The sequence below is a fragment of the Aphanomyces astaci genome (assembly GCF_000520075.1).
Source record: "Aphanomyces astaci strain APO3 unplaced genomic scaffold supercont1.4, whole genome shotgun sequence".
NCBI lineage: Eukaryota > Oomycota > Saprolegniomycetes > Saprolegniales > Verrucalvaceae > Aphanomyces > Aphanomyces astaci.
In genome coordinates this window covers 488,178-512,825 of record NW_009798267.1, presented here as the reverse complement: position 1 = coordinate 512,825, position 24,648 = coordinate 488,178, and the positions used below count along the sequence as shown (strand labels likewise).

The window sequence follows — 24,648 nt, the reverse complement described above, 5'->3', positions numbered from 1 at the left end:
GGCTATTACGCCCAGCAGAGGTGATGCGATTGCGAATGGTTGTCCGCGATATGCCTTTGTCATGGAATATTGCAAATGTTTCTTGTAGTGTTTCCGCGCTGAGGCTACGGTTTTGTTTCATGGCGCGTACAATGATGCGGTCCTCCTGCTCAGTGGTCAATCTTGAGCGTCCAGATCGAGGTGCGGCATGCAAAAGATCAGTTGATTTGAATGCCTTGATTATCGTCGTAACGGATGACCTAGGCATGGCTAGCGCTTGTGCGATTTCTGCACTTGTTTGGCCATCGTGGTTCTTCGAAACGACCAAGGCCCGAATTTCCGGAGGGTGTTGCTTGGACTTGCCCATTAGTAGTGTTGGGAGCGCGTGCGTGTGATGAATGCTTTCGTTTGTGTTTGGGAACAATTTAATAATGATGAATTTGACTTAGGCGACGATTTCATACCGTTGTCGTCATGATTATCCTCCTGCCGTGAGATGGACAGTGGTACTTTCTTGCAATCAAAGGTGTAAACGCATTACCGTAACGTACACAAAAACTACCCAGGGATTTTTCGTCCAGGGTAGCAAAACTTAAGCCGAATGAGTTCGTTATGGGTAGTTATTTCGAGCGCCATAGTATGGAGGGTACCTTATTTAAGACCGAAATTTAATACTACATTGTGTATACACATACAATTTTATAGTTATATTGAAAATCATATGTTCATACTTGGTCGAAAACATTTAAATATTTTGATCAGAATGTAAGGTAGCAATCATTAACTTGTCGTGGCACATCGTCGGTAACGACCTCCTATCCCGAAAGGCATTAAACAAGCAACTCCTTTATTGTAAAGTTAGCCGAGCTGACGCACTCAACATAGTCGAATAAATAGTGTTCTCTTGTAATGACGACAGGTGTGCATCAAAGGCAGAAGTCAATCCACACATAGGATGCTGACCGCAGGTTTCGAACGCCCTCACAATCCACTTATCCTTGACGCCTTGACGTTCTCCTTGTTGATTGCATCGAAGGCATCTTCAATGAGGCCAATGAGTAGAGCGCGGTCGATGCGAAACACGTCGCCTGGTGAGAGTGAGCACGCCATAGTTTCTTCGAATCTTCTCCTTGAGTGGCCGATTGATTGCAATATCACCCACTTGGTGTATTGACGTCATGCCTTCGGCAACAAAGTCCATCAAAATGCCCTCCCCCGCCTTGGTTGAAAGCCAGTTGTCAACAATGTCGCCATAGTGAGTTCGTGATCGGTCGACAATGACACCTACGACGTAATTAATTCCTTGCATCAAGCTATCAAGAGCACTTACCGATTTTTTCTCCCGGATACAGTGTTTTAAGCCATGCCAGGAAGGTGGTAAAGATGTACTGAGTCATCCAGTGCGTTGCATTGAAGACAACGTCACTTTTCTTGTACGATGTCCATTCTTGCATCAGCTTCGCACCAAACTCACCAGTGTCCACGACAAATGGTGGAAGCAGTCGCGAGGAGTACACTTCACAAGCCACGACAAGGGTTACACCATTTTTTTCGTCGTCAATGGGGTTTACAGAACCAACACGCTTTGTACCCGTTGGTACAAGCAACTGTTTGTTTGTCATGTGGAACCTATGCACGGGTTCCATTTTACTATAGACTCGAAACAATTGATAATGTATAATCGACTTACATGATAAAGGTCTCGTCCATAGCGACGACTCTGTCCATGTCCCTCATTCGGTCCAGGATTCGCTTCGAATCGATTGCTGCGACTGTCTTCCAATCGGATGGAATCTTCTGGCTGATCGAGGCTTTCCTGACCGAGTACTTGATGCATTGCAGAAGCCTCCGCAGCCAAAGACGCCGTGCTTCAAGGCTATCCAACATCACCTTGAAGGCATCCGACTTCCTATCCTCGTAGCATTAAGCATAAGCATTGACATACTTAGTTATTTACCACTCATGTGCTGACAAAGCACTGTATACATCCAGCTTCGTCGCTGGATTTCCTCGCTCAAAGCACGTCACAACATAGGACTCAACCCATGCGTCTTGTTCTGGGAAGACAGGTTTCCTTCCTAGCTTTGCCACGCTACCCACGATCCGCTTTGTGGTTTGAGTGCGACGTTATCTTTTGCTGGCTCAAGGCTGCATCCCTCTTCAAAGTCGACTATGAATATTATTTATAGTGTTAGTTGTATTATAATTTGGTTGCATATATATTCTTCCATGGATGTGTGATGTATTTACCATGAATGATGGTGAAGTGTCATTCGACGGAAGTGGACAATACGGACGCAAGATGCGATCAGGGATGCGCTGATCCGAAAGTTGAGCTCCAACATCGATGTTGCATTTCCTTGACGTGGAAATTGATGCCAGGATGCCCCTTGGTGTCAGTTCCTTGACGATGTCAAACCATTTCGTTCTTTGCTTCGGCTTGTGGCATAGCTTTCGAACAACTTCACAGTCAACGACACGCACTGGTCGGCCAAGGTTGGATGCAAGTAGTAGGCGATGATAACGGATCGGCTGTGCCAAGTCAACTCGGAACAGTTTTCCTTCAACTTCACGACCGGGAGGCGGACTTCGTTGGCTTCAATAAATGCGATGGCGTTTTCCAACACAGACAGCACAACTTCAACTTCCAACTTGCGCATGTGATCGACTTTGGCCTCTTCGATGCGTAGCGCCTCGCTTCGACCTTGCATCAACTTTGACTTGAAGGTTGGTGGGGTTTGGAGCGTTTGAATGTACCGCATCATGATGTCGGTCTTCTCGGCGACTGTCTTGGGTCGCTTCACGGGTCGCTTCACCGTTTCTGGTTTCTTGCTCCATGACGGGGGTGCGCTGAGGGTTAGTTGAGTGTAAACGCGTTCCTTCTTGGGCTCCAGTGATAACATCACGCACCCGTGTACACTTGCAGTAGGCCCTGTCATAGGCTGCAGCCTCGGGGCCACAACCTAGTAGGTCTTGGATTGTCTTGCAAAGGCAGCAACTGCGGGCTCGCAGGTCTTGGTTGAGCCGACAAGGCAGACACTGCACGGTGATAAAGCTCGACGTCGCAGGGCATGAGTGATCTGGCCAAGGCTGTAGCCATGGGGTCACAACCAAACTTGAAGCCGCAGGTCTTGGGCTAGCTGGAAAAGGCTACAGCTGTAGACTTGGAGATCTCTCTGATCCGTCCTCGTGCTGGTAGGTCTTGGACTATCTGGCTGAAGCTTCGGGTCCACGAACATGAAGTGGTCGCGTGGTACTAAGGCACTGAAGTGGTTTAAGTGCGGCCAGGGGTTACTGGTATTCGGCTCTCGAAATTTGTGAAAATGTACGAACAACTCTGGTGCGTTGACGAAGTTGACGTCGTGGGCGAAACACGACAATGCCTTGATCGCACTGAACACCGAGAGGCCTTCATCCGCCATGTCATACCCCTTGACATATGCATACGATGTGATTTTGACGCCAAAGAGGAGTGCGACCAAACACATTTCACAGTCACCGCTCCAAGAACCGTTGTGCGCCACTTGTTTTCGATAGAACGCAACATCAACAGCAGCCCCCTTGAACATCTTGAGTACGTCTAATACCAAGCGGGACCAACGTGGTGACGAAGTCATCTCAGCAATACATCGTCGCAACTCGTGGTGACTTCGCATTGGCAAAATGCCAGGGGCAACGAGGCTGTGGAAAAGGCAATTTCCATCATCAGGAACGTCCACAAACTTGAAGAAGTTGCCGTCAAAGGACACCAGACACCAACCAATAAGATCGCTGACAACGACACCACCCCCATCGTCACCGCCAATGGGCTCGCCGCGGCTGTTAATAGGATCGCTGGCACGACACACAGAAGGTCTTCGGACCGTTGAAGGATTAGCTCACGCACAGCTCCCATGTGCATGGCGGCTTCACGGACACTGCGGGCGCACTCTGCTCATCGCAGCTGCCACAGCCACCATCACCACCACTTGGGCGATCGCTGACACCGCTGCTGCCAATGAGATCGCCAGTGCCACCGCCAACGGGCCGGCAGGCCCCAGCACCACCACCACTCGGTTCTTCGCTGCTGCCAACGGAATCGCTGACACCGCCACCATCGTAACCACTTGGAAGAACATCACTGCCACAGCCACCATCGCTACCACTCGGAACAACGCCAACATTGCCACTGGGATCAACACTACCTCGAATGGACACACAAAAGCCTGGTCTCGACACTTCCGAGGTCCGTGCTATGCATCGTAAATGCAGGATTGATTGGCCTGCAATGAAGTGGAGGACGAACAAAGAGCCTTGGTAGAGGCGTGTATAGCTTGACAAAACATTGAAATTTCAAATCATCACCTATATTTGGACGTCGGTAATATGAATAATAAGAAATTAAACAAAACTTACGTGGGATCGAACCATAGATCTCTGGCCTAAAAACCCAACGTCAAATCACTGAGCTGCAAAGTACAGATAATTCCATGGCCAAACTTGTCTTGGGGTTGCAAGTACACGCGCTCGATGGGGCCAACATTCGACAGTGTAGCGTAGAGCCACAAATGAAGTCCAGCTATCAGGTTTAACACTAGCTCCGTTCAACCAGGGTTTCGCAACGATGCTCCCCCCCCGTAGAGTAGAACTCATCCGTACACACCTGCCCACCAAAGTGATGGACTGAAACCCGCATCCTGCATAGCAGTCGAACTGACAGTCCAAACACAGTGGTTGCTACTAGACAGGATTGGTTTTGAACGGTGCCTCGTGTTGGTCATGAATGCCTTGCGGTCAAATCGCTCCCAAGGTTACTAATTACGAACATTAGAACAATTCAATGTCAGACAGGTAGTACTCATACCTGAGTTGTTGCATTCGTGGTAGCACACATGTTGTGAGCACTAGGCCAATTTTAATATGAGGAATGTAATTTTATCGCGACTCAATATCGTTCCTTGCAGTCAAAACGACTTATAGTACAGCTGTACTATGTACCCAATGTACATAACCAAACATTTTGAATGTACAATAGGCAGTACATACCTAAGATTTCATGACCAGGCGAACAACCTTTTTACGAAACAAGGAGTCGCCGTTTCAGCGTTTCAAAGTATGGTGTACTTTATATTAAACGAATCTTTTATGAACGAAACTGTAAAACCGTTTCGTCCGATACATTTTCGGTTGGGGACGGTAAATAGTGAATATTTCTGTTTTTCGATAAATGTTCAACCGTTCGATAAGTAAAGTGCTCTAGTCATTCAAATCAATCTTCATCTCGACATGACCACCCGACCTGTCCACTGCCAATACAAGTGGACTGATTGTATTCACCCGTGCAGTCTCGACGACGCAGTCTCGACGACTCCGCGCGACTCTACTGCGATTTTCATCAATACATGGGATGCTACGAAAGCTATATGGAACGCGCCATACTTTTACGCAAGCGACTGGAAGTTCTAAAGCGACGCCACGACAGCAACACCGACTATCCCACCGAACCTTGCAAGTTGCGTAAGCGCCCACGCGTGGTGGTTCGCGAAGACTTCGTACTCCTTAACGCTGATCTGCGCGACGACTTTGTGCTTGAGGAACAAGACGAAGACTGGATGTAACTACAGTAGTTAATCATTCATTTTTCCTTTTGAGTTGAAATAGTAGTACATTTGTTTTCACATTAAGCATAATGCGGTATTGTACTGAATTCACAAAGCATGCTTTTCTTCTTGAGGTTCGCAATCCACTGCGCCCGCACTTGGTTGTTGCCATCGCCACCTTTCTTTCCGTCAGCGGTTGTTGCTTCCATGGCTTTGTTCTAACCAAGGTGCGAACAAAGACAAGATGAGACGACGTCGCATCTCGGCGGTAGTGGCAAAGTAGATATTTCGACCGCCAATTCTGGCAGGGTAGAAAAATTAAGCTGCCTTCGGTGGCAAGGGTAGTCATTCTGACCGCGCAGCAGGGTAGATATTACGCCCGGGTAGTTATTGTGTACGCTACGGTACTTACAGTTGAGCATCCAGACTGATTGAGTTTGATAGCCAATTAAATCGTGATTCCAATGCACCAAAAGTCACATTCAGGTAATAAGTATTTATGAAATGATCTTATTTTTTTTGAAAATTTGACAGATGGACTTAAACTTTCCGTACCCACTGTACATGAAGGTTGGTTGGCTGGAGCCCGCACTTTCAAATCGATGTCCAAGGAAGGAAGAGGAATGGGGTAGTGCCCTGGATTCGTGTCGTTGATGCTGGATTCACATGGAAGCGGTCCTACCTGCAGGACGAAATGTGTGGGTCAGAGTTGAATCAGCTTATAACTCTAGCTCATATCCAGTTCGAGATGTCGATGCCTTGAAAAGTAAGTTCGGCCTCTTGCGCAACCACGCCCAGCCAACGGGTGACCCGTTATGCCCCCAGGACGTTGTTCGTGTCAAACGCATCAGTCGGCACACTGATGCAGAAGCTGTTGTCCTCAGTATGGAAGACAACGATGATGGCGACGAAGAATTGGATTCCCAAACGTCAGATACATACAATGTTATACTATGTGATGCGTAGTGACATCTCTGTTTAGGTCCAAACGAACTGGAACAATCCGTTCCGGAAGTGTCACAGGTTCGTGATGACCGTCCAAGCCAAGATGAGTGTCCAAGCCACACTGGGTTGAACGTGATCGCATTACGCAACCCAAGTCAACAACTAAAACGTATCACGGCCGAAGGAGGAATGCAATCCTACGTTGCCAATAAACGCCGATCGATCGACAAGTTTATATACGGAGCTGCCGAAGTTTTTGCCATCCAAGAAGGCAAAGACACCGGTGACAAGGGGTTCGCGTTGTTGCGTATGGCTTGCCCAGAAAGCTTGGGTTTGCTTCTATGGCCACTGGATGCGTGGCGAGGGTCATCGACAGTGCATCGTCAGCGCGGGTGATAACCCGAGAGAATGTGGATGGTGCAAGCCCAAAGAGCTCTTGTAAAACCTTCGGATCGACTGCAGCTGTGTAGAAATGCAATATCATGGCCAGAACTGCGTGTTTATGTGGGACACGGGGTGGTCTTGCCACGTCTCGTACGTCGCCAGTGGACAACGTATGTTTGGCCGAATGCATGCAGCAACTCATGGAATGCTGCTGGGGTCAGGGACAAGGTGGCTAGGAAGGATGACTGGTCTTGAGCATAGTACCTGGTGTACAGTATCTTCTTGGTTCGTTACGAGGGCAACGGTGCTAACGTGTTTCTTTCCTTGAGTTGACCGCGCATTCGGAGAGCCTATATCTTGCGCCGCGTTCGCTGTCGGCGGGACCAGTATGTGCTATAGATGCCATGAGCGCGCTAGCCATGAGGATGACGTCTCAATAACCAATGTAACTAAATGTAACTTCTTCCAATCATTTTTGTTTAAGATCGACATTTTGACCAATGGAATGACACCTGTAGTATAATTTGCTCGGTTTTTGGTTGCACGCGTAGCACAAGCATTTAAGCTCACTGTCAGCTTGATTAACTGTAAAAATGACCAGTTATCCGGATGCGAAATACTACGGAAATGGCGTTTGCGTGATTTTTGGAAGTCTCCCATTACCTTACCGTACGTTTGGGCGAAAACGCTTCAGAAAATTCGTAACTTCCTCAATACTACTCCGGAGTACTCCAATTTTGCTGAAATTTTGGGAAGTACTTCAGATCAGTATAAAACAGTTTAGCGTCAAATTCATCTTTATCTGACTTGTGGTTTGTATTGAAATGCAGTTAGTATTTCCTATTGCCCGAGTATAATATAAAACAGTTTAGCGTCAAATTCATCTTTATCTGACTTGTGGTTTGTATTGAAATGCAGTTAGTATTTCCTATTGCCCGAGTATAATATGATTGCAAATTCGAATTAAAATTGTCGAAATACTATTCTCAGTCACAATAAAAATATGTGATTACAGCGAGCAACAATGCTCGTTGGGCCTAACCGGCACTACCGAAGTTTCTTCAGTTCTATCCAATCATGCTTGAGATATTTTGGGCCAAACTAAGGATTGGTTTAAATAAGCCAATCATATCCGTTTGTCTGTATGTATTCGAAGTACCACTTCAGTCCAACCAGAACAAGTTATTAGTACATTGTAAAATAATACGGTCAAAATTCGTTTTTGGTTGGATGGTGTTGAAGAGATGAAAGTCATGAAATCTATGCTGCATTCGAAAATGAAGGAAGCTACTGCTCGTGCAATACTCCACGTATTGGTATGCAACCTAGCACAGTACACGCAGGACATTGTCGTGGATGTTCTGGGCTATTCCGTAGTTAGTAATGTTTTGAATTGGCGGAGGAGTAGGCTCCTTCAATTTTGGGAAATCGCTTTCGCCCAAACGTACAGTAGAAATTCTGAGGGACGAAATTTCAAAAATGTCCGGATAGTGGTAAAATAGCAACCGTAAAAACGAACTTGACTTTAACTTAGTATGCTTTAGCAATAGGTAAAGATATACTTCGAAGTGTACAAGTAACTAGATGTACACGCCGAAAGATGCACCTTAACATGGCCCTAACGTTATGGCGTATTTTCCTGCAGTACTGTATAGCGGACAATGCCGCTTAACTTCGCGATTAGATGGTGCAGCCAAGTTCGCTAACGTTATACTCGAATGATGTCGATACAATAAGGGGCAAATGTTACAGTTGATTTGCATCAGATGTGCGTTGGAGCGTTGGAACCGCGTCCAATGAATGTTTAGGTTGTAGTAGGTGTATATCGTATAACCTATGTCCTTCCGGGTGGGTGATATTTCACAACCAAACGACACTGGTGGTTTGACTCTAATTTTTCCTTGTAGTATATAAACTTCAAGTACAGTAAATAATATGAACATTGCAGTTTTCAGCTAAAGTATAAGATCGTATAAAATAATACAGGTATCACAATTTCACAGTAGAATCATATTATACATACTCCAATACTAAATTGAAACAAAATTTATTCGTCGTTACTGTTGACATCCATATCATCCATTGGATCAGTTGTGTCATCAATAGCGCACCGCGCCACTAATTCAAACAACATGCACGCTAAGACCGCATCTTCAGGTGATTCAGCAATTTCCTCTGCTTGAGCCACAATCTTGCACTTAGCGAAGCCATTCATGATGATAGATTAATCCAAACCTGACCGCGATTCCGTAATCCATTGCACAAGAGTCGGACGCTTCGGGGCTTGGAGCTGAAACGTCTCCTTCTTCGCCTTACTTCGCAGGACTTGCCGTCGAACACTGTCCATCCACTTCTGACGCAGACGTGCCTTCATTGGACGGATCCACGGGACGTCAGCAGCTTGACACACCCACGTAAACCGTGGAAGAATCTTCTCCAGCAGAACATTCAACTCCGCAGCACCATAACAACTTCATCAGTAAAGTGCGCTGAGAAGTCGTTCCACAACAACAATATTCGTGTAGCGGTCGGGTCGGACAGAAAAGTGATAGCGCAGGAAATCTACACTGATCCCAAGAGTTGCACCAGGTTCTCCTGCACGACGGACTTGATCTTTGATGCCTTGGTCTTCAACACCAGAAACAATTGAAAACGGTTTGCCCGTCGGATCAGCCATGACCATCACGGTCGCACGATCCTTGATCTTGCCGCTGCATTTGATCCAGATGACATGGTTCTTCATCGAATTTAACCTCTTGGTGGGGAGGTACTCATAGTTGACGCCGGTCTGATCCGCGTTGTAGATGACGTCGATGTTGTTGTCGTGGCCACCTAAGCAACACGAGCCGCGAACTGGTCCAGTGCCGTTGCACTGTCGCCTTGAGTATCTTGCCCGGTGCGAGTCCGATACCGCAGGGAAAACTTGCTTCGCTTCTTGAAGCCTTGGAACCATGACCAGCTTGTGCTGTGAATGCGCTTTCATCCAATCCGACGTCAATTACTATCTCCAAAGCCATGACTTGGATCTTTCGAGGGGTCACCGAAAAACGGTCAGTGCGCTTTGAGTTATCCATTGTGCAAGCTGCTCCTCGCTCTTGAACAGAGGTGACGCGAAGTCTTAATGTGAACACGCTGTTGAAGCAAAGAGTATACCTTCTTACGCGTAGAGTCCAACTTGGCGCCACTGTGATGGGAGAAGTGCTTAGCAAGTGTCGCCGCCATCCCAACGTCGTCAAAAGTCTCGATGACTGCCTGCTTCATCGCGAGCGACATGTGACATTGCGGTACTTCGTCGAAGGTTTGGTGGGGCCTTGTTTGAGGCGTGGACAGCCACAAGGCTTAGTTTGAGGCATCGTCATTTGACTGCTGTCCATTTTGAAAGGTGTGGAGTGACGTGCCTTGTCAAGCTCGCGCGCGCAAAAACTTCTCCCTCTATAAATGGATAATATAAGGAGCTAGATAATTTATGCATTATAAAAGGTTATTTTTCTGCAAAAGGCAAACTTGTATCATTTTGTGCTTTGGGTGATTAATTGAGTTTGGATTATCATTTTTAAGACATTCCTCCGCGAGGGCCGATACTAGAACCACATGTTGTGGAACCGCTGCGCCAATTACATATGCAGGCCCTTAGGGCCTGGTCGGGGAAGAATTTATTTCATGTCCGAGGTGGTTCATTTCTGTACGGATAATCAATATTCGGATGTCGCCTGGTTTTCTGGTCGGTGAACACAATCGTTCGTGTCTGTGATCTCCTGGTACAGTCCAATGCAGACTGAACAGGTCGCTGTTGTTGCTGCGGCATATACGATATTTTTCGTGGGCGTTGTTGTGGCTACCATGCTGGGTCGTGCGGACAAGTACAATGTCTTCACTATAACAACTGTCGACTTTGACTCTATGCTCGTCATGCCACATTCAATCAGTGATTCGAGACCAACCTCCGTTGTAGCCAAGCTACCTTTACTCAACTTGTGTCATGGTTTCGCGCTGTTCAGCCCGATATGTGCCATCGTACGACGCCCCACTCATTCGAAAAAAAGGTTGCTGTTTTGCTCTACTTTCTTGGTTCCGACGGTGGATACCGTGAAACCGGTGCTATGTTCGGCATGTCAAAGTCCTGGTGCGTCACCATTTTGGCTGCCCATGTAAAATCGTGTCTTAAACTGCCCAAGGCTGCATCAGACTGGGCCCAAAAAGAAATGGAATTTCTTGCCAAACAAAACATCCCTGGTATTGTTGGAGCTGTCGACGGGACCCTGGTCGATATTTATCGGCCAGATGATTTCGACGGTTTTTACAATCGCAATGGCGACCCCTCCCTCAACATCCAAGCACTGGTCGATGCGAAGCTCAAATTTTTGTCCGCGAAACGAACAAGCTCCTCCGAACGAGTGCGATGTCCAAGAGATTATCAATTGTAAAAATATTATACAGATAAATTTGATAAGAGAGATTGTCAATTGCAAAATTGATGCAAAGATAGATTTGAAAATACAAAAGTCAACAAAGCTTAATTATATTTATTGCTGTTCTTTGTTTGGGCAACCATGATGGCGACAAGCTGGGCCATTGTGTCCGACTGCGCCTTGATCGCATCCAGAACGTCATCCAACGTGGCACCTTGTGCAGTATGCGCCGGAGGCTGCTGCGCCATGGAGGTTCCCAAGAACATAAGTCCCTCCTTGATGGCATTAAACCCAGATTCCAAAGACTCCGAATTGGATTTTGACTTCTTACCCGGGCTGCTTTGTTTCACCTTTTTTCGTTGCGGCCCTTCAGTCTTGCTTTGTTTCGTCCCTTCTGTCTTTCTTTCTGGCACATCGACGTTTTCCACCTCAGACGTTTCTACAAATCATCTCTTGTAAGAATAAATTGACCAGATTAACGTGTAAAATCATTTTTAAAATCGGAATCAATTATCTCTCACAAAAATAAAACTTGCTCAAGCAAAAATCATGGAAAAATTCTGACTCAAGAAAATGGAAAAAGATAGCATGATAGATTTATTCATACCGATTTTTGTTTCGGCGTTGTCATCGTCGCTGAGATCGCCCGTACTCATCAGAGCTTCGTTTTTGGTAGCCAGCTTTTTCACCCCAGTATTCCAACATAACATCGTAGTGCATTGGAATGGGCTGCAACGAAGAGTTGCCCGTAGGACTTGGCAAACATGGCTTTGAGATTGACCACTCCGATTCAATTTTGCAAACTAATCACTGGTGATAAATTAAAGTGTACATAAATTACAAAAATATCTGACCTTGTCCTGCACTTGCTTCGACGTGAATTCACGTTTCATGGCAATGCTAAGTCCGTCGCAAGCATGACGTAAGCCACACGTTTCCCGTAGTTGTTCTTCGGGTCAAAACGTGTGGCCAAGTCAGATTTGTAACGAAGGTCGAACATTTTTTCGACACTCGCATCGCACCAAAGGACCCAGGTTACAGTGAAACACGAATGTCTGCCAAAAGCAAGAATGCTCCATCTCTGTCTGGAACCACCAACTCAAACATGAATATTTTCCGAAAACCGGATACCACTGACCAATCAAATTCATTTCGTTCATGCTTTTCAGACAGAGATATGAACAAAAACCTTGAGCGACCAGGGGCGGTGTGTAATCTTCGGTTTTTACTGTGCTTTGGGTGAGTATATGAGTATCGATATATAGAGGAACCCCGAAGGACATAATCATCCGGAAGGACATACGTTATATGGTACAGTATTACCCACGAGACAGTTTAAGGTGCCAATGGAATGAATTGCTTGCTATTTGGAATAGCCAATCGAATCACTAGAAAAATGAAATCACCACAAATAAGAAAAAGCAGCATACATATGTTACCATGTAAGCTTACTGTTAAACCGTGCACCTTAAACCGTCCCTCTTATTTTGCCTTGATTTCAGTGGAAATCGAAGTAAATGAACGCTAAGCTGTAGTCTATTCAAGCCGATTAAATAATCAGAAGCTTCATGATGCACTTTTCAGAATTCAAATCCCGGTCCCGAGAGACGAGTAAGCTGCATTCTACGACGAGGTCTCCTTCAAGTGCACCATAAATTGGCCATCTACGTTAATACTATTAAACTCCTCTTAAAAAGTGGCTGGAGTAAGTTATACGTACAACGTAGTACAGTCCGAGACAAAACTATAGACGCACCCCAAAATTTTGGAGTTTCTCATCCAAAACGATCAATGCCAGAATCCTTGAAAATATAATTGTGGTCGATGTTTAACGTATACGTTTTACTTGGTTACGGACTCGTCAAAATACTAAAACGTGTTTCAACTTCAAGATACACGAACAAGCGATCGTGGACATCCTTTCCAAAACTGTCATTTCATTGGTGCGTTTTCAGTGACCAAGGCACAGGCGATGACGATTGGGGTGCTGCTTGCTCTTATCATGGCGCTTTCCAGCATAACGTTAGCTGCAGCGGGGTTCATCGAGTCCGGCAAGATGATTCTATTGGCAACATGCCCGCAGACCAACCACAGCGACGACGGCACTGCGCCAACCGTGTGCTTGCGAAAGGAGGCGACGGGTTCAATCTTGACTGTGTCTCAGGATGACCCCAACAGTCTTCGTTTGAACCACCACAACATTTCCTCGATCCAAGGGTTTCCAGCTCATCCTCATACCATGTACGTCACGCTTTACAATATCCAACATTTGGTTGCTTATTGCTTCGGTAGCGATCTATCGTCGAATGGGCTTCGATCAATCAACGTGGCGTCCACATCGCAGGTCAAAGTCATGTCGTTGTACGTGAATGTGTCGCAGAGCGTACGAACGACTGAACAACCTCTGAATAGGAACCTTCGCCACAACGAAATCAATGCCACCGGCGTCGTGAACCTGCCACCAACGCTCCATTTCTTGTACGTTGGCATAGGCCCAAGCATTATTGGGCTATAGAAAGCGCATGAAATCGACGCCAAAAACTATAGAGATCTCGGCTACAATGCCATCAGCCGTATGGATGCAACGACTACGTTCAACTGGACTCGACTGCCACAACTGACCACTTTGTATGGCAATCATACATGTTATGATATTGATGAGAAAGTGTTAGAATCCTCACTGGAAACAACCTAACAACCATCAACCGCCCATCCTTTCCCACATCCCTCACAACACTGTACACCACCACCCCCCCCGTCGTCCAACTTGTCGGCTTTCTAACGTGTGTACCGCAGGGACCTATCCGGCAACAACATCACGAGCTTTATCGTCGGGGCTCGGACGTGGGCTCAGCTCACTCGCCCGGGGGTTCGCCTCTTGCTGAGTATGACCAGTGAAGGCATGGAGACCGCGTCGTCGTGGTGCCCAAACTCGACAGCTTTTGCGATCACCAGAGTCGTCACGGCCGATGTGAATGCGGTGGTGTGCATTATTTTCAGAGCAAAAGACAGTAAGGCATTGACCTGCGAAAAATCAACGAGACTGAACTACTGGAAATAATCATCACCTGGAATAGGACCAGCCGTGACCACCCTAGTGCCGGCAACCTCCCCCCCCAGCATCACGATGTTCTCGCTTCCACTGCTTGTCATCAACGTCGTGGTTGGGCTGTTCGTGATGCTCGTAGCGTCGTTCGTGGTTGTCAAGGTCATGGAGCGGCAACATGCCCGACTGGCACGGGCGCACGAAGCAGAAAGTGACACGTGTACGAGCTCAGGTGCGGATGATCTGCAAGCGTTCGAGTACCGACTATCGCTGTCCCCCCACCGCACACGTTAACTGGCACGACGCGGCTGATGCTGCCAGGCCATTGTATGACCAGCGATCGGATAAATAAATAATTATTTCTCGATACTATCGTATTATCGTGCAACAATAATATTTATTGCCCCATTCTATTCGATATCGACATGGTACCGTGCTTCACATTCGATTACGATATATATTGCGCATGTTTGTACTACAGTACATTCCAAGTAGTACGTAGTTAGTATATGACTGTACAACCTCATACACATCCGATATCGATATGTATCGATATTGTACTGGCGTTCCTAATATGAATACGATATTGCACCATTGCGTTCGATACGATTCGATAAGCGATATATATTATTTCTTAATATAGGTACAATACGATGTTAAAATCGATAAAAGAAAAAGATATATCTTCGATCAAGATTTCCCAATCGCTGTTTATGAGGCCTCCTTCAAGTACTAATAACTACAGTAAGTACTTAGCCAAAGACTGTTCTATCTTGCCCACGACATGAACGAGATTGGTTGATTGTACTTTTAGGTCCATAATACAAGTTCCGGTTTGTATTTCTTGGCAAGGGTCGTTGATTTCTACTCGTAACTAGTGTATGTGGCTTCCTTATTTGTTTTGGGTACATTATTAATAGGGAGTGCTCCTCTATGGCGACCTTCAAATAACGTTACATGGAAATATAGTTTATTTGGTGAAGTCTCGACTTGGTAGCTGATATATATCCTCAGTGCCAACGCAAAATGCACCAAATAGTGGACGCGTTGGAACTGAAGCACATACACATTTGTGGCAGTTTTGCCTACACTAATAATATATGTGTATTATTCACTTTATCCTATATATAATGTTACCTGAAGGCTACTACTACATGTAGTACACTATTCATGCGTTGGACCCCTCCAAATGACGTTTCGCCAATACATGTACAGTAGTGCAGCCTACACTATATACGGACAACGGTGTAACATTGACGATACTGTACTCTGTTCCCTTCCGATTGGACTAACAGTAAAGTTTGCAACTTTTCGCAAGCGGATTGTATAATGTGACCGGAATGGCGAAATAGTTGGTTCCAAACTTTATGGCCTTATTTTAGTATACTAGTGTAACGTAAAAAACCAATTTAAGATAACTTTTTTGGAGGCGTCGGAGTAGAATGGACATAACTTTTGAGTCCGTTACGATATTTGAGTTTTGAATAGTGATTCCAATAGACAAGACGCGCCTCTTTGACTTCATAATCGAACTATCAGTTTAGGCGATGAACTTCACAGGTAAATTTGTTACTTTCTAAGCATTTGTACTGACATTTTGATAACCAATTTAGGATAACTTTTTTTATCTTAAAGTATGTATGTGTCTGAGCATTGAAATTCTGTGTTTAGGGTAAGAGGATACAACAGGTTGCATATAATTTATACAAGGGTACTGTTTTATAGAGTTAAATTTCTGTTGTGGATGGATGTCCACCGAGTTTAACACTCGACAAGACCTCAGATCCAACCCAATGTGGCCCGTGTCGACTAGGGAACTTCAAACCCAATCTTGAATGACTATTACCAATGGCTTCTACTCCGTTTTTGCATTTCATTCACGTGACGGAATGGCCAGCATTATATGATAGAGGTTTTGACTCGAACAAATAACGAGGTGTGATTGGGCAATACAAAGTTATCCTAAATTGGTTAAGTTATCTTAAATTGGTTTTTTACGTTAGTAATAGTACTATAAATGGAAATCACACGTCGACAGTAACAATGGAAACGAGTAGCGCCAGGACATACAAAAGCTTTGTGATGTCAAGCTAGTGTTGGCACGACTGGTGTCTTGCAACAAGTTCCTCATCTTGAGGAAGTCGTTGTCCACGACTACCTCATGCCGTAGGTGTCGAACTTCAATGTCCTGTACTGTGTACATACCATACTTTATTCAAATGAAACAAAATGAAAAACCATGAGATAGTAAAACTAGGATATTTTGCGTATTTCGGAACGGAATGTCCTGAATTTGGCCATCGTCGACTCATAACGCTCAGAGCATTCCATTTCTACCAATTACAACTCTGTACGATTTTTGCTCGAATTTTAAAACCGAAAGTAAAAAACCACGACATGCGAAGTGGGACAGAGGTAGTATGGGAGTATCGCGTATTACTAAACAAGGATATGAGGTCCTCAACGCATGAGGGCGTAGTCGTGGCGACGTTTGCGCAACACGACAAACACGACTGCCGCCGAGATCCCTACGATGGAGAGGACGACTGACGTCGATGGCAGAGTGGATGTTGTCGAGTTCAACACGACGGGCTTGGCGAGGTCCACGGTGGCCCATCCAAGGAGGTGCTCTTCGTCATACCATTTTTCGACAAAGTAAGACGTCGAGTTCTGCTTGACCTTGAGGCGGCGCGAGTAGCGCTGTCCGGTGGGCCAAATCGTGTCTTCCACATTCTGTTCGACGATGTCGACGTACGAGTCCGTTGCGTCCACGACCACCGCGACGTGTCCCGTGATGCCCATCTCACCAGTGGGGTCCCAGATCAAGAGAGACCCGCGCTCGGGACGGACAGACCCGCCGTTCACAAACTTGTTGAGCGCAAAGTTGGACCCGTCCGCGACCTTGACGACCGTGTCCAGATCGAAGATTTGGAATGCATAATCGACGTCCCCGAACACAACTCCAAAGTTCACGAGAAGGTATCGACGGGCCAGTTCCACGCACTGCCACCTGACACCCGTGTACGTGCCGTTTACGTAGTTTGCGTCTTGGTCCAAAGCTTTTTGGCTTGCTTCCAAGTGACACGAGTACACGTCAACGTTCCCATCGGTGGTGCCAAGGACTGTGCCGAAAGGAGACCAATGCAAGGACGCGACGACACAAGCGAGTGCGGAGATGAAGACGAGGAGTGACGACGACCGACGACCCATGGAGATTGATGCTCGTGAGGGTGGAAGTTTACGACTGACGAAGAAGATTGCTGAACGAAAACGATGGAATGGGAGGTTCTGATTGGCTCAAAATACGACCAATCAAATGAACTCATTCCTACGATTCATTTAACCTTGGGAGTACAGAGATCGGAACACAACCACGGGCTCGAATGCACCTACCAGTAAATGAGAATCTCGTGGTTCGCGATGTGTGATCTTGTCGTGGGCCATACTGTAACCATATCGTACCATCAGCCAGCATTTCACCTCCACTTGCCACCTCTTTGCATTCGTTATTTTTAACGTTTCGCCTTAAAACTAGGTTTTTGCGAATAAATACTGTGAATTTCGTTCAAATTTCGAAATTCTGTCGAACCTTGCTGCAACCTCGCCGCAACATTTGATTGGCTAACGTTACCAAGTAATCTGGAGAAAGGACATGGAAAATCGAAAGAATATTTTAGCCAATCAGCGACAAGAAATTTCATAATATCCAATCAAATGTCGCGGTGGACTCATTTATGTTTAGTTTTTATTCTAATTTACATAATACTAGTATCTCTTCCAGTTAGTTTATGAAACCGTCGCGGTTACTTTCGTCTATTCATTCAACCGAGTGCTTAAAATCGACCGGACCGCGTCGACTGTAGCTTCGTCCACTGCTAGGACATGGCGAGCAAACTCAGCCTTGGGCATCGGCAACGCACTCCTTTGTGTTGTGTCGACCACAGCATTGGACTCATGGTCTTCCTTCTCAAGATTCGTGGCTGTGGTAGTTGCTAGAGAAGCTGCTGGGATGATAGTCGACGCTGTCGGCTTGCCTCTTAGAGGTCCTCCTTTCAATCGCTGTTGTGACCCGAGGATATACACAGGGCTCATTTCCACACCCCGGGGCACGACCTTCGACTGTGCTGAGTCGCGCAAGCTCAGCAGGAACGACTTGGTGTACTTCTGGACCGCCGTCGTTGGAATCTCTTCGCCAGCGGCGTGGACGGACGACGGAGTTGACAGAATCGGGTGGTGCAGTGGTGTAGACTCTAGACTTTGAAGCGGTGCAGCAGCTGGAATGGTGGGCTTGTTGTCGCGATGGCGACCATTTGACGTTGTGGCGGGGATGGTAGCTTCCTTGGGCACAGAAGTCAGGCCGTGGGAGGGGATGGCGATGAAGCAGTCGGAGCAGTACACGAGCCCATTGCCGCCATCAAGCGTGCCGTCGGCCCTGAGACAGCCGGCACACAACATGCCATCATCATCACTAACATCTTCGTCTTCTTCGAGATCCCAAGATGGTGTTGGATCGTCATCTCCGTAATACGCGTCGAAGCATGCATGACAGTAGTGCTGGTCGTCCACGTCGAGTTTCAGCGCATGGTGGGGAAAGGATTGCGCGCAGGTCGCACATGTTATTGCCGACGAGTCCAAGTCGGGATTGTCCTTGCCTTGGAGTGCTAGCTCCGAGCACCGAAAACAGAGCACGGAATCTGCTCCGTTGAAATGTGTCGTGGGCGGGAGCACGCGTACGTCGATGGCGCCGCAACCGTCGCATGTATCAATGGACTCGTCCAACGATTGCATCGCGACGGCGATGCTGGCAATGCTGGACCGCAGTCTCGGGTCGCGCAACACCCCGCACGTCGTCGCGACTTCGAGTGCATATTCGAAGAATTGGATGGCCTCGATGTGGTTCGCACACACATCTCCGAGGTTCTTGCTCAATACGAACATTGCCGCATGGTTTCCTTGTGCAAATGCGGCTCGGAGACACTCCCTCCATGTTGCCTCGGCTGCGGAAAAGCGGCGTGCCTGGAACAACTGCCGCCCGCGCAGAACGCCTTCCACAAGGTGGGCACTCGTTGCATCCGTGGACATTGCTGTTATCCGGATAGATAGATTTCGCATTATTCTATTTATTGGCCAAAAATGGATTTGTTCCGCACACTATTTAGAGTAACGTTACGACTTATTTTCTCCAAAAAAACAACGAACGTCACTACAATACCACCACAATAAACAGCACCGGTTATCATGTAGCATGCCACGACCTCCACGATTGCCGCAGGATCATGGTGAAGTTCATGTCGGCTTGGTCGTCGGGATGTGCTGTCGTGGGTGGAAGCACATGGACTTCCTTGCCAAGGGTGCCCTTGTCAGGGCGTATGTGTAACTCTTTAGTTGGGTCTGCCGTCTCTGCAAACACCGACGGGACGAGAGCAGCCGATGTTACTCGGTCCAGTAAGTCGACTGCTTCAAACAGACTGGCGACGAGGGCCGTGCTACTGTAGAGAGTCACGTCGTATTCTGTCGAGATGTGGCGTCGAGAGATCGCTTGGGCGGCAGTAACAAGCGACACTGCAGTGAACTTGGTGGGATCATCGTTTCCTTGTAAAGACGACACCACGGCATCTTGCCACGTCGGATGGTGCTTGAAAAGCTCCATGTCGTCGATTTCCGCGGCCACCTTGGCGAAATCTTCGAGGAACAGCCTATCACCCGTTTATCACGTCCAGCCGAATCCCATGAAGGGTGTATGCACTGTACATACATACCACCCAAGACATTCTACGTCATGTTTGTTGAACGCATAGCGAACCATTTCTAGCTCGGCGGACGTCAGCGGCGCCACGCTGCCCTTGATGAGCTCCAGGACGCGGCCAATGATGGACTGAATGTCCGGTTGAGTGGACGTGATGGCTTGTTGCCATGTGCAAGGAGCGTTTGCGGCAAAGATTCCAAGAAGCCGACGAAGCGCGGGAATGACGTGTGCATGCGAGGGCTGCAGCCGGCGGATACAAAACTGGCCATTGATATACATAAGTATAAAAAGATTGTATGGTTGTACTTCAGGTACGTATTAGTTGACTGAAACATGAGTTGGTTGGCATCGGTAAAATACATCGATTGGGAAACCATACGCACTCGATTTTGTCTGGCGGACGCCATGGTGTGAATTTTATGCTTGAGCGGCGTGAGGCGAATGCCGGCGCCCGTGGCTTCGAGGACATGGAGACTGGCTTCATGACGAACCAGGAGACCACATCTACATGCAGGACAATCGGGGATGTTGAGGAAGGGTGACGACGGGAGGTTGATCGTACGAGGTCCATGCTACAGCACATTTTGAATTCCACGAGGTGGATTTGGAAGGAAGGTCCTTACCAGGGAGGTCGCGATGCTTTGTGGAAAAGTTTCCCGATACGGAGGCGGTTGCGATGCCGTTGACCACGACGGGGTTGAGGGTAGTCATCATGTGGGGATTGTACACGAGTTCACGACAGAGGACGAGGTCGCCGTCCACACAGGTGGACTCCACCTGCTCCAACGACAGATGGACGTCCGCAGGACGCTGCGACGGTCCAGGTGGCGGTGCATTCATATGCTCGAAGCACGTCGTGGCCGCATTTCCCATCAATCCGGCAAGTGGCGAGAAAAACAGCCAACATGGGAACGACATTCTTCGAGTGAAGGTAATATGTAACGGTTCGTGTAAATAGTGTAATGTTGCGAGTCCAAAAGTACGAAAATAGTGTTACGTATTTAACCGGATGTATGGGAATGGGAGGTGTCCAGAACTTGTTCGATAATTCTCGCACATCCGCCGCCGCCGCCCGACGTCCATCCGCGAGTCCTCCAGTTGTTCAGGTGATTCATAGATGTCTCATCCAAATAACAACCCCACCGTGCAGCAACAACCTGAAGAACCCTTGACGTACGCCAACTGGACAGAGTACTTCGATGACGACAGTGGCAAGCCCTACTACCATCACAGCGAAACGAAGGAGTGCGTATGGGAAGCGCCCGAGGCGTTCCGTGTGGAAAAAGCGCGGGCCGACGTGAAGAAGCTCTTTGATCCATCGCAACAACAACAGCGCGTCGCTGAGAAGGAACAGCCCGACAGCACCAGCGTTGACGATACCCTCCCCGAGGTAGATACAACCACTCCTCCCGCGTCCACCTCCACGAAATCCGAACCTACCGCTCCTACCCCTGAACGCAAGGATGGCTCCTCTGAGACCGCCGCCGTTGCCCCCGTCCCTGTAGTGCCCGTTGAGAACCTCGAGGAAACGTACAAGAAGATGACCCAATCCGAAAAAGTCGCAACGTTCAAAGCACTGCTCAAGTCGTCCGGCGTGATGCCCAAGATGAAATGGAACGAAGCGATGAAGCTCGTGGTCAACGCTCCCGCATGGAAGGTGCTGTCGAGCGTGGGCGAGAAGAAGCAAGCGTTTGCCGAGTTTACAACCCAACTCGCGAACGAACTGAACGTGGAGAAGCGCCGCAAACAAAAGACCGCGCGCGAGAACTTTCTCAAGCTCTTGGCCGGGAACGATCGCGTCACATCTCAGACCCGGTGGGGCGATCTCCTGGACGAATCCCTCGGGCTGGTCACGGACGATCGATGGAAGGATGTTGAGGACGACACGGAGCGGCGCGACTTGTTCTCGACGTACATCGCCGACCTGAGTCGCAACGAGCGCGAGTTCAAACGCCAGCAGCGCGACGCGCACCGCCGCACGTTCCTCGCGTACCTTCGCGACCCCGCCCAGCATCCGGACGTACCCGTGACCATTGCGACCAAGTTGCACGAGGTCCGGGACCAGTTGCTCGCCCACGAGTCGATCCAGGCGCTGGAGTTGCATCGCGCAGACGTCCAAGAATGGTTCAACGAGTACATGGACGAACTCCGACACGACGAAGAGCTCAAGAAGCGCGAGGAGCGGCTGCAGTTGCGCAAGCGGGAAGACGAGCTGGCCGCGGCGTTCAAGGCGTTTTTACTTCAAGAGGTATTGTCTATTATTACCCGAAAGTTGGACTTTTTGGGCTGAATTGCCAAATTGAACGATCGATCGATTTGTTGGACTACTGACTTTTGTATATAATAAAGCTGTTTGTATGTATTCACACTCTAATTGAAGTCATACACTAATTTGACGTGTATATGATGGTTTCCTGCAATCTGATTGGCTAACCATATTTCTGTTGATTCGACTCTTTATTTTTTGGTTGTGTCGTCGATTCATTCTCCAGTTTAGAATAAACGCAACAATATATTGTCGATTTGATATACAAATGTGGGGAGGGGGTGCAATCAAATCTCGCCGACCAAACCGATCTGATTGGTTGAATTTCCTTGAGAAATGGGTTTTGATTGGCTAATAATTTTGAGCTCTTCTGAAGTAGCCAATGAAATCGATTTAAATATTCCAACGAGAAACCACGCCACAACATGAAATTTCACTCGAAAGCACAATATATATATATAATGCATATATTTCGGACCAAATAACGGAATATAATGTTATAACGTTCTGGAAACGTGTGGTAGGTGGCGGCAAAGCGGCTGACGACGGCATCGAGATGGCGCGAGTGCTGGGCCGGCTACGAGGCCAACGCGACGTACTGCGAGCTCAAGAAGCTGCACAGCGGAATGCCGCGGGATATTTTCGAAGGTGTGATGGATCGGCTGCACGATGCATTGCGGGACGAACGGTATACTATATATCATACACCAACATTCCGAGTTGAACGCGCGGAATGTATGTAGGTCGTGGTTAAAGCACGTGGTGGCCCGCGCCGAGTTTGTGGTCAAGTACAATTCAACCTTGTCGTTGTTTTTACAGCATATTCACGACACAGTGGCCAAGCTCGGACTCGAGGACGAGCCGGGCGCGGTGCCGACGCCGCGGCAATCCTTCTTTGCGTCCCTTCTGGATGAAGCCACGGTGCCGCCATCGGTGGTCGAGTGGTTCCAGGGCGCACACGCCCGTGAACTGGAGCGCTACCAACGGTACACTTCCCCCCCCCGACTTTGATCTAGAAATTTGGTGTTTTGACAGTGTGGTGACCGAAATTGGCGTCTTTTTTGCCTTTTTTTGCCACGTCGTGATCCGATTTGCCGGATTTGCTCCAATATTTTTCAAATGATATCCAACCACCCAGGCTCTAGTTGGTCATTGTGAGAAAATGTGGTTGATTGTAGCATGGAAAGTGAGCGCATCAAGAAAGTAGAAGCGTTCGAAGAGATGCTGATGGAGTATTACTTTCGATCGGATCATTTGACCACGTCATGGGACCAGGCGCGCGTGGAAGTACAGCATCGGAGTGCATATCGGGCGCTGGACGACGGCGCCGAGGTAGCGTTCCAACAGTACATGCAAAAGCTGCAGAAGAAGATGGAATCGCTGACCAAGTCGCGCAAAGCTGTGGACGCCACAGGTACATGTGTTTGCATAGTTAGTAGAACCCTTCCGTGTTGACCTATTCTCGATACTAGAACAACCGCCAGCGACCGACGAGGCGCGGCCGACCTCGCGGTCCACGTCGCGGTCAAACAAGAAGAAGAAGCGCGACGATCGATCGAGATCCGAGGAGGATCGCAAGCGGAGCAAAAAAAGCAGCTCGAAAAAAAGCTCGAAAAAAAAACACAAGCGCAGCCGCAGCCCCCCCTAACTACATACATATGTACCGTTAACAAGGCAATATATTGTCGATTTGGGGGTGCAATCGAATCGCGCCGACCAAACCGATCCACAATCGATCTGATTGGTTGAATTTCATTGAGAAATGGGTTTTGATTAACTAATAATTTTTCTGAAGTAGCCAATCAAATCGATTTAAATTCCAACGAAAAACCACACCGCGACACGAAATTTTACTCGAAAGCACGTCGATTTGATACAAACTTGCAAAATTCGCGATGGTTTGTCTAGTACCAGTAATCGGTATGGAATGACGGTGGAATTCTGATTGGTTGAATATACTTGCCCTTTCTGTAAGAGCCAATCAAATATATCCACTCTGAATTGGATTAGCCAATCGTTAGCGTCGATTCGTGATTTTTCGATTTCGCGGCGACATCATTCGATTCGAATCCACAACAACAAAGGGACTTGTACTAGATTCACAGATACTACGTAACTAATAGTTAGTACTACTATGGTGCACGTCATCTATAAACTACCAACTTTTCACAAAATTTTCTGACTTCTATTTCATATTCATTACTCAAAATTGCAGCAAATTGAGACGTATAATCGACAGATCTCAATGTGGTGAAGAAATTCTACGTCTCAGATTCAAATTTGGTGATGAATTG

General features: G+C 47.4%; 7 protein-coding genes across 12 annotated transcripts; 3 read left to right on the top strand and 4 right to left on the bottom strand.

Annotated features, from left to right (window-relative positions):
* Positions 1-6,224: 6,224 nt before the first annotated feature.
* Positions 6,225-6,899, top strand: H257_02327 (hypothetical protein; the record flags this gene model as incomplete). The annotated part of the gene is made up of 2 exons (XM_009825904.1): positions 6,225-6,441; positions 6,541-6,899. The coding sequence occupies 2 exons, from the start codon at positions 6,225-6,227 to the stop codon at positions 6,897-6,899; spliced, it is 576 nt and encodes a 191-aa protein (XP_009824206.1).
* A 2,212-nt stretch (positions 6,900-9,111) lies between these two features.
* H257_02326 (hypothetical protein) lies at positions 9,112-9,870 on the bottom strand (the record flags this gene model as incomplete). The annotated part of the gene is made up of 2 exons (XM_009825903.1): positions 9,112-9,287; positions 9,456-9,870. The coding sequence occupies 2 exons, from the start codon at positions 9,868-9,870 to the stop codon at positions 9,112-9,114; spliced, it is 591 nt and encodes a 196-aa protein (XP_009824205.1).
* A 3,370-nt stretch (positions 9,871-13,240) lies between these two features.
* H257_02325 (hypothetical protein) lies at positions 13,241-14,710 on the top strand. The gene is made up of 7 exons (XM_009825902.1): positions 13,241-13,537; positions 13,589-13,657; positions 13,709-13,774; positions 13,844-13,924; positions 13,969-14,034; positions 14,093-14,307; positions 14,374-14,710. Exons 1-7 carry the CDS (start codon positions 13,269-13,271, stop codon positions 14,634-14,636), a joined length of 1,029 nt encoding a protein of 342 aa, XP_009824204.1. The 5' UTR covers positions 13,241-13,268; the 3' UTR covers positions 14,637-14,710.
* Positions 14,711-16,657: 1,947 nt separating this feature from the next.
* On the bottom strand, positions 16,658-17,605 carry H257_02324 (hypothetical protein). Its single transcript, XM_009825901.1, has one exon. The coding sequence runs from the start codon at positions 17,550-17,552 to the stop codon at positions 16,803-16,805; it is 750 nt and encodes a 249-aa protein (XP_009824203.1). The 5' UTR covers positions 17,553-17,605; the 3' UTR covers positions 16,658-16,802.
* Positions 17,606-18,064: 459 nt separating this feature from the next.
* On the bottom strand, positions 18,065-19,430 carry H257_02323 (hypothetical protein). The gene has a single exon (XM_009825900.1). It carries the CDS (start codon positions 19,422-19,424, stop codon positions 18,156-18,158), a length of 1,269 nt encoding a protein of 422 aa, XP_009824202.1. The 5' UTR covers positions 19,425-19,430; the 3' UTR covers positions 18,065-18,155.
* A 38-nt stretch (positions 19,431-19,468) lies between these two features.
* H257_02322 (hypothetical protein) lies at positions 19,469-21,004 on the bottom strand. The gene is made up of 5 exons (XM_009825899.1): positions 20,712-21,004; positions 20,651-20,660; positions 20,472-20,592; positions 20,102-20,349; positions 19,469-20,038 (listed from the first exon to the last, which is right to left on the bottom strand). The coding sequence occupies exons 1-5, from the start codon at positions 20,959-20,961 to the stop codon at positions 19,579-19,581; spliced, it is 1,089 nt and encodes a 362-aa protein (XP_009824201.1). The 5' UTR covers positions 20,962-21,004; the 3' UTR covers positions 19,469-19,578.
* Positions 21,005-21,127: 123 nt separating this feature from the next.
* Positions 21,128-24,070, top strand: H257_02321 (hypothetical protein). Of its 6 annotated transcripts, none has more exons than XM_009825897.1 (7): positions 21,132-21,194; positions 21,239-21,478; positions 21,551-22,336; positions 22,879-23,042; positions 23,098-23,340; positions 23,533-23,768; positions 23,827-24,067. In XM_009825897.1, exons 3-7 carry the CDS (start codon positions 21,629-21,631, stop codon positions 24,000-24,002), a joined length of 1,527 nt encoding a protein of 508 aa, XP_009824199.1. In that variant the 5' UTR covers positions 21,132-21,194; positions 21,239-21,478; positions 21,551-21,628; the 3' UTR covers positions 24,003-24,067. The 6 variants fall into 6 exon arrangements, with proteins under 6 accessions (XP_009824198.1, XP_009824195.1, XP_009824199.1 ...); XM_009825895.1 differs by having other exon boundaries at positions 21,132-21,478; positions 23,098-23,137; positions 23,190-23,340; XM_009825896.1 differs by having other exon boundaries at positions 21,128-21,194; positions 21,239-22,336; positions 23,827-24,070.
* The last annotated feature ends 578 nt before the right edge of the window (positions 24,071-24,648 follow it).

What these genes read in the sequence shown, in the direction of transcription:
- H257_02325 (XM_009825902.1), top strand. Translation starts at nt 13,269, where the DNA reads ATGACGATTGGGGTGCTGCTTGCTCTTATCATGGCGCTTTCCAGCATA. An exon ending in CCACCAACGCTCCATTTCTT is followed by an intron (nt 13,775 to 13,843) that starts GTACGTTGGCAT and finishes CAAAAACTATAG; the next exon opens with AGATCTCGGCTACAATGCCA. An exon ending in CCCACATCCCTCACAACACT is followed by an intron (nt 14,035 to 14,092) that starts GTACACCACCAC and finishes TGTGTACCGCAG; the next exon opens with GGACCTATCCGGCAACAACA.
- H257_02324 (XM_009825901.1), bottom strand. Translation starts at nt 17,552, where the DNA reads ATGGGTCGTCGGTCGTCGTCACTCCTCGTCTTCATCTCCGCACTCGCT.
- H257_02323 (XM_009825900.1), bottom strand. Translation starts at nt 19,424, where the DNA reads ATGTCCACGGATGCAACGAGTGCCCACCTTGTGGAAGGCGTTCTGCGC.
- H257_02322 (XM_009825899.1), bottom strand. Translation starts at nt 20,961, where the DNA reads ATGGGAAATGCGGCCACGACGTGCTTCGAGCATATGAATGCACCGCCA. An exon ending in CGTCCGCCAGACAAAATCGA is followed by an intron (nt 20,350 to 20,471) that starts GTGCGTATGGTT and finishes ATCAATGGCCAG; the next exon opens with TTTTGTATCCGCCGGCTGCA. An exon ending in GACGTAGAATGTCTTGGGTG is followed by an intron (nt 20,039 to 20,101) that starts GTATGTATGTAC and finishes AACGGGTGATAG; the next exon opens with GCTGTTCCTCGAAGATTTCG.
- H257_02321 (XM_009825893.1), top strand. Translation starts at nt 21,206, where the DNA reads ATGTCTCATCCAAATAACAACCCCACCGTGCAGCAACAACCTGAAGAA. An exon ending in GATGCATTGCGGGACGAACG is followed by an intron (nt 23,043 to 23,097) that starts GTATACTATATA and finishes GAATGTATGTAG; the next exon opens with GTCGTGGTTAAAGCACGTGG. An exon ending in GAACTGGAGCGCTACCAACG is followed by an intron (nt 23,341 to 23,532) that starts GTACACTTCCCC and finishes GGTTGATTGTAG; the next exon opens with CATGGAAAGTGAGCGCATCA.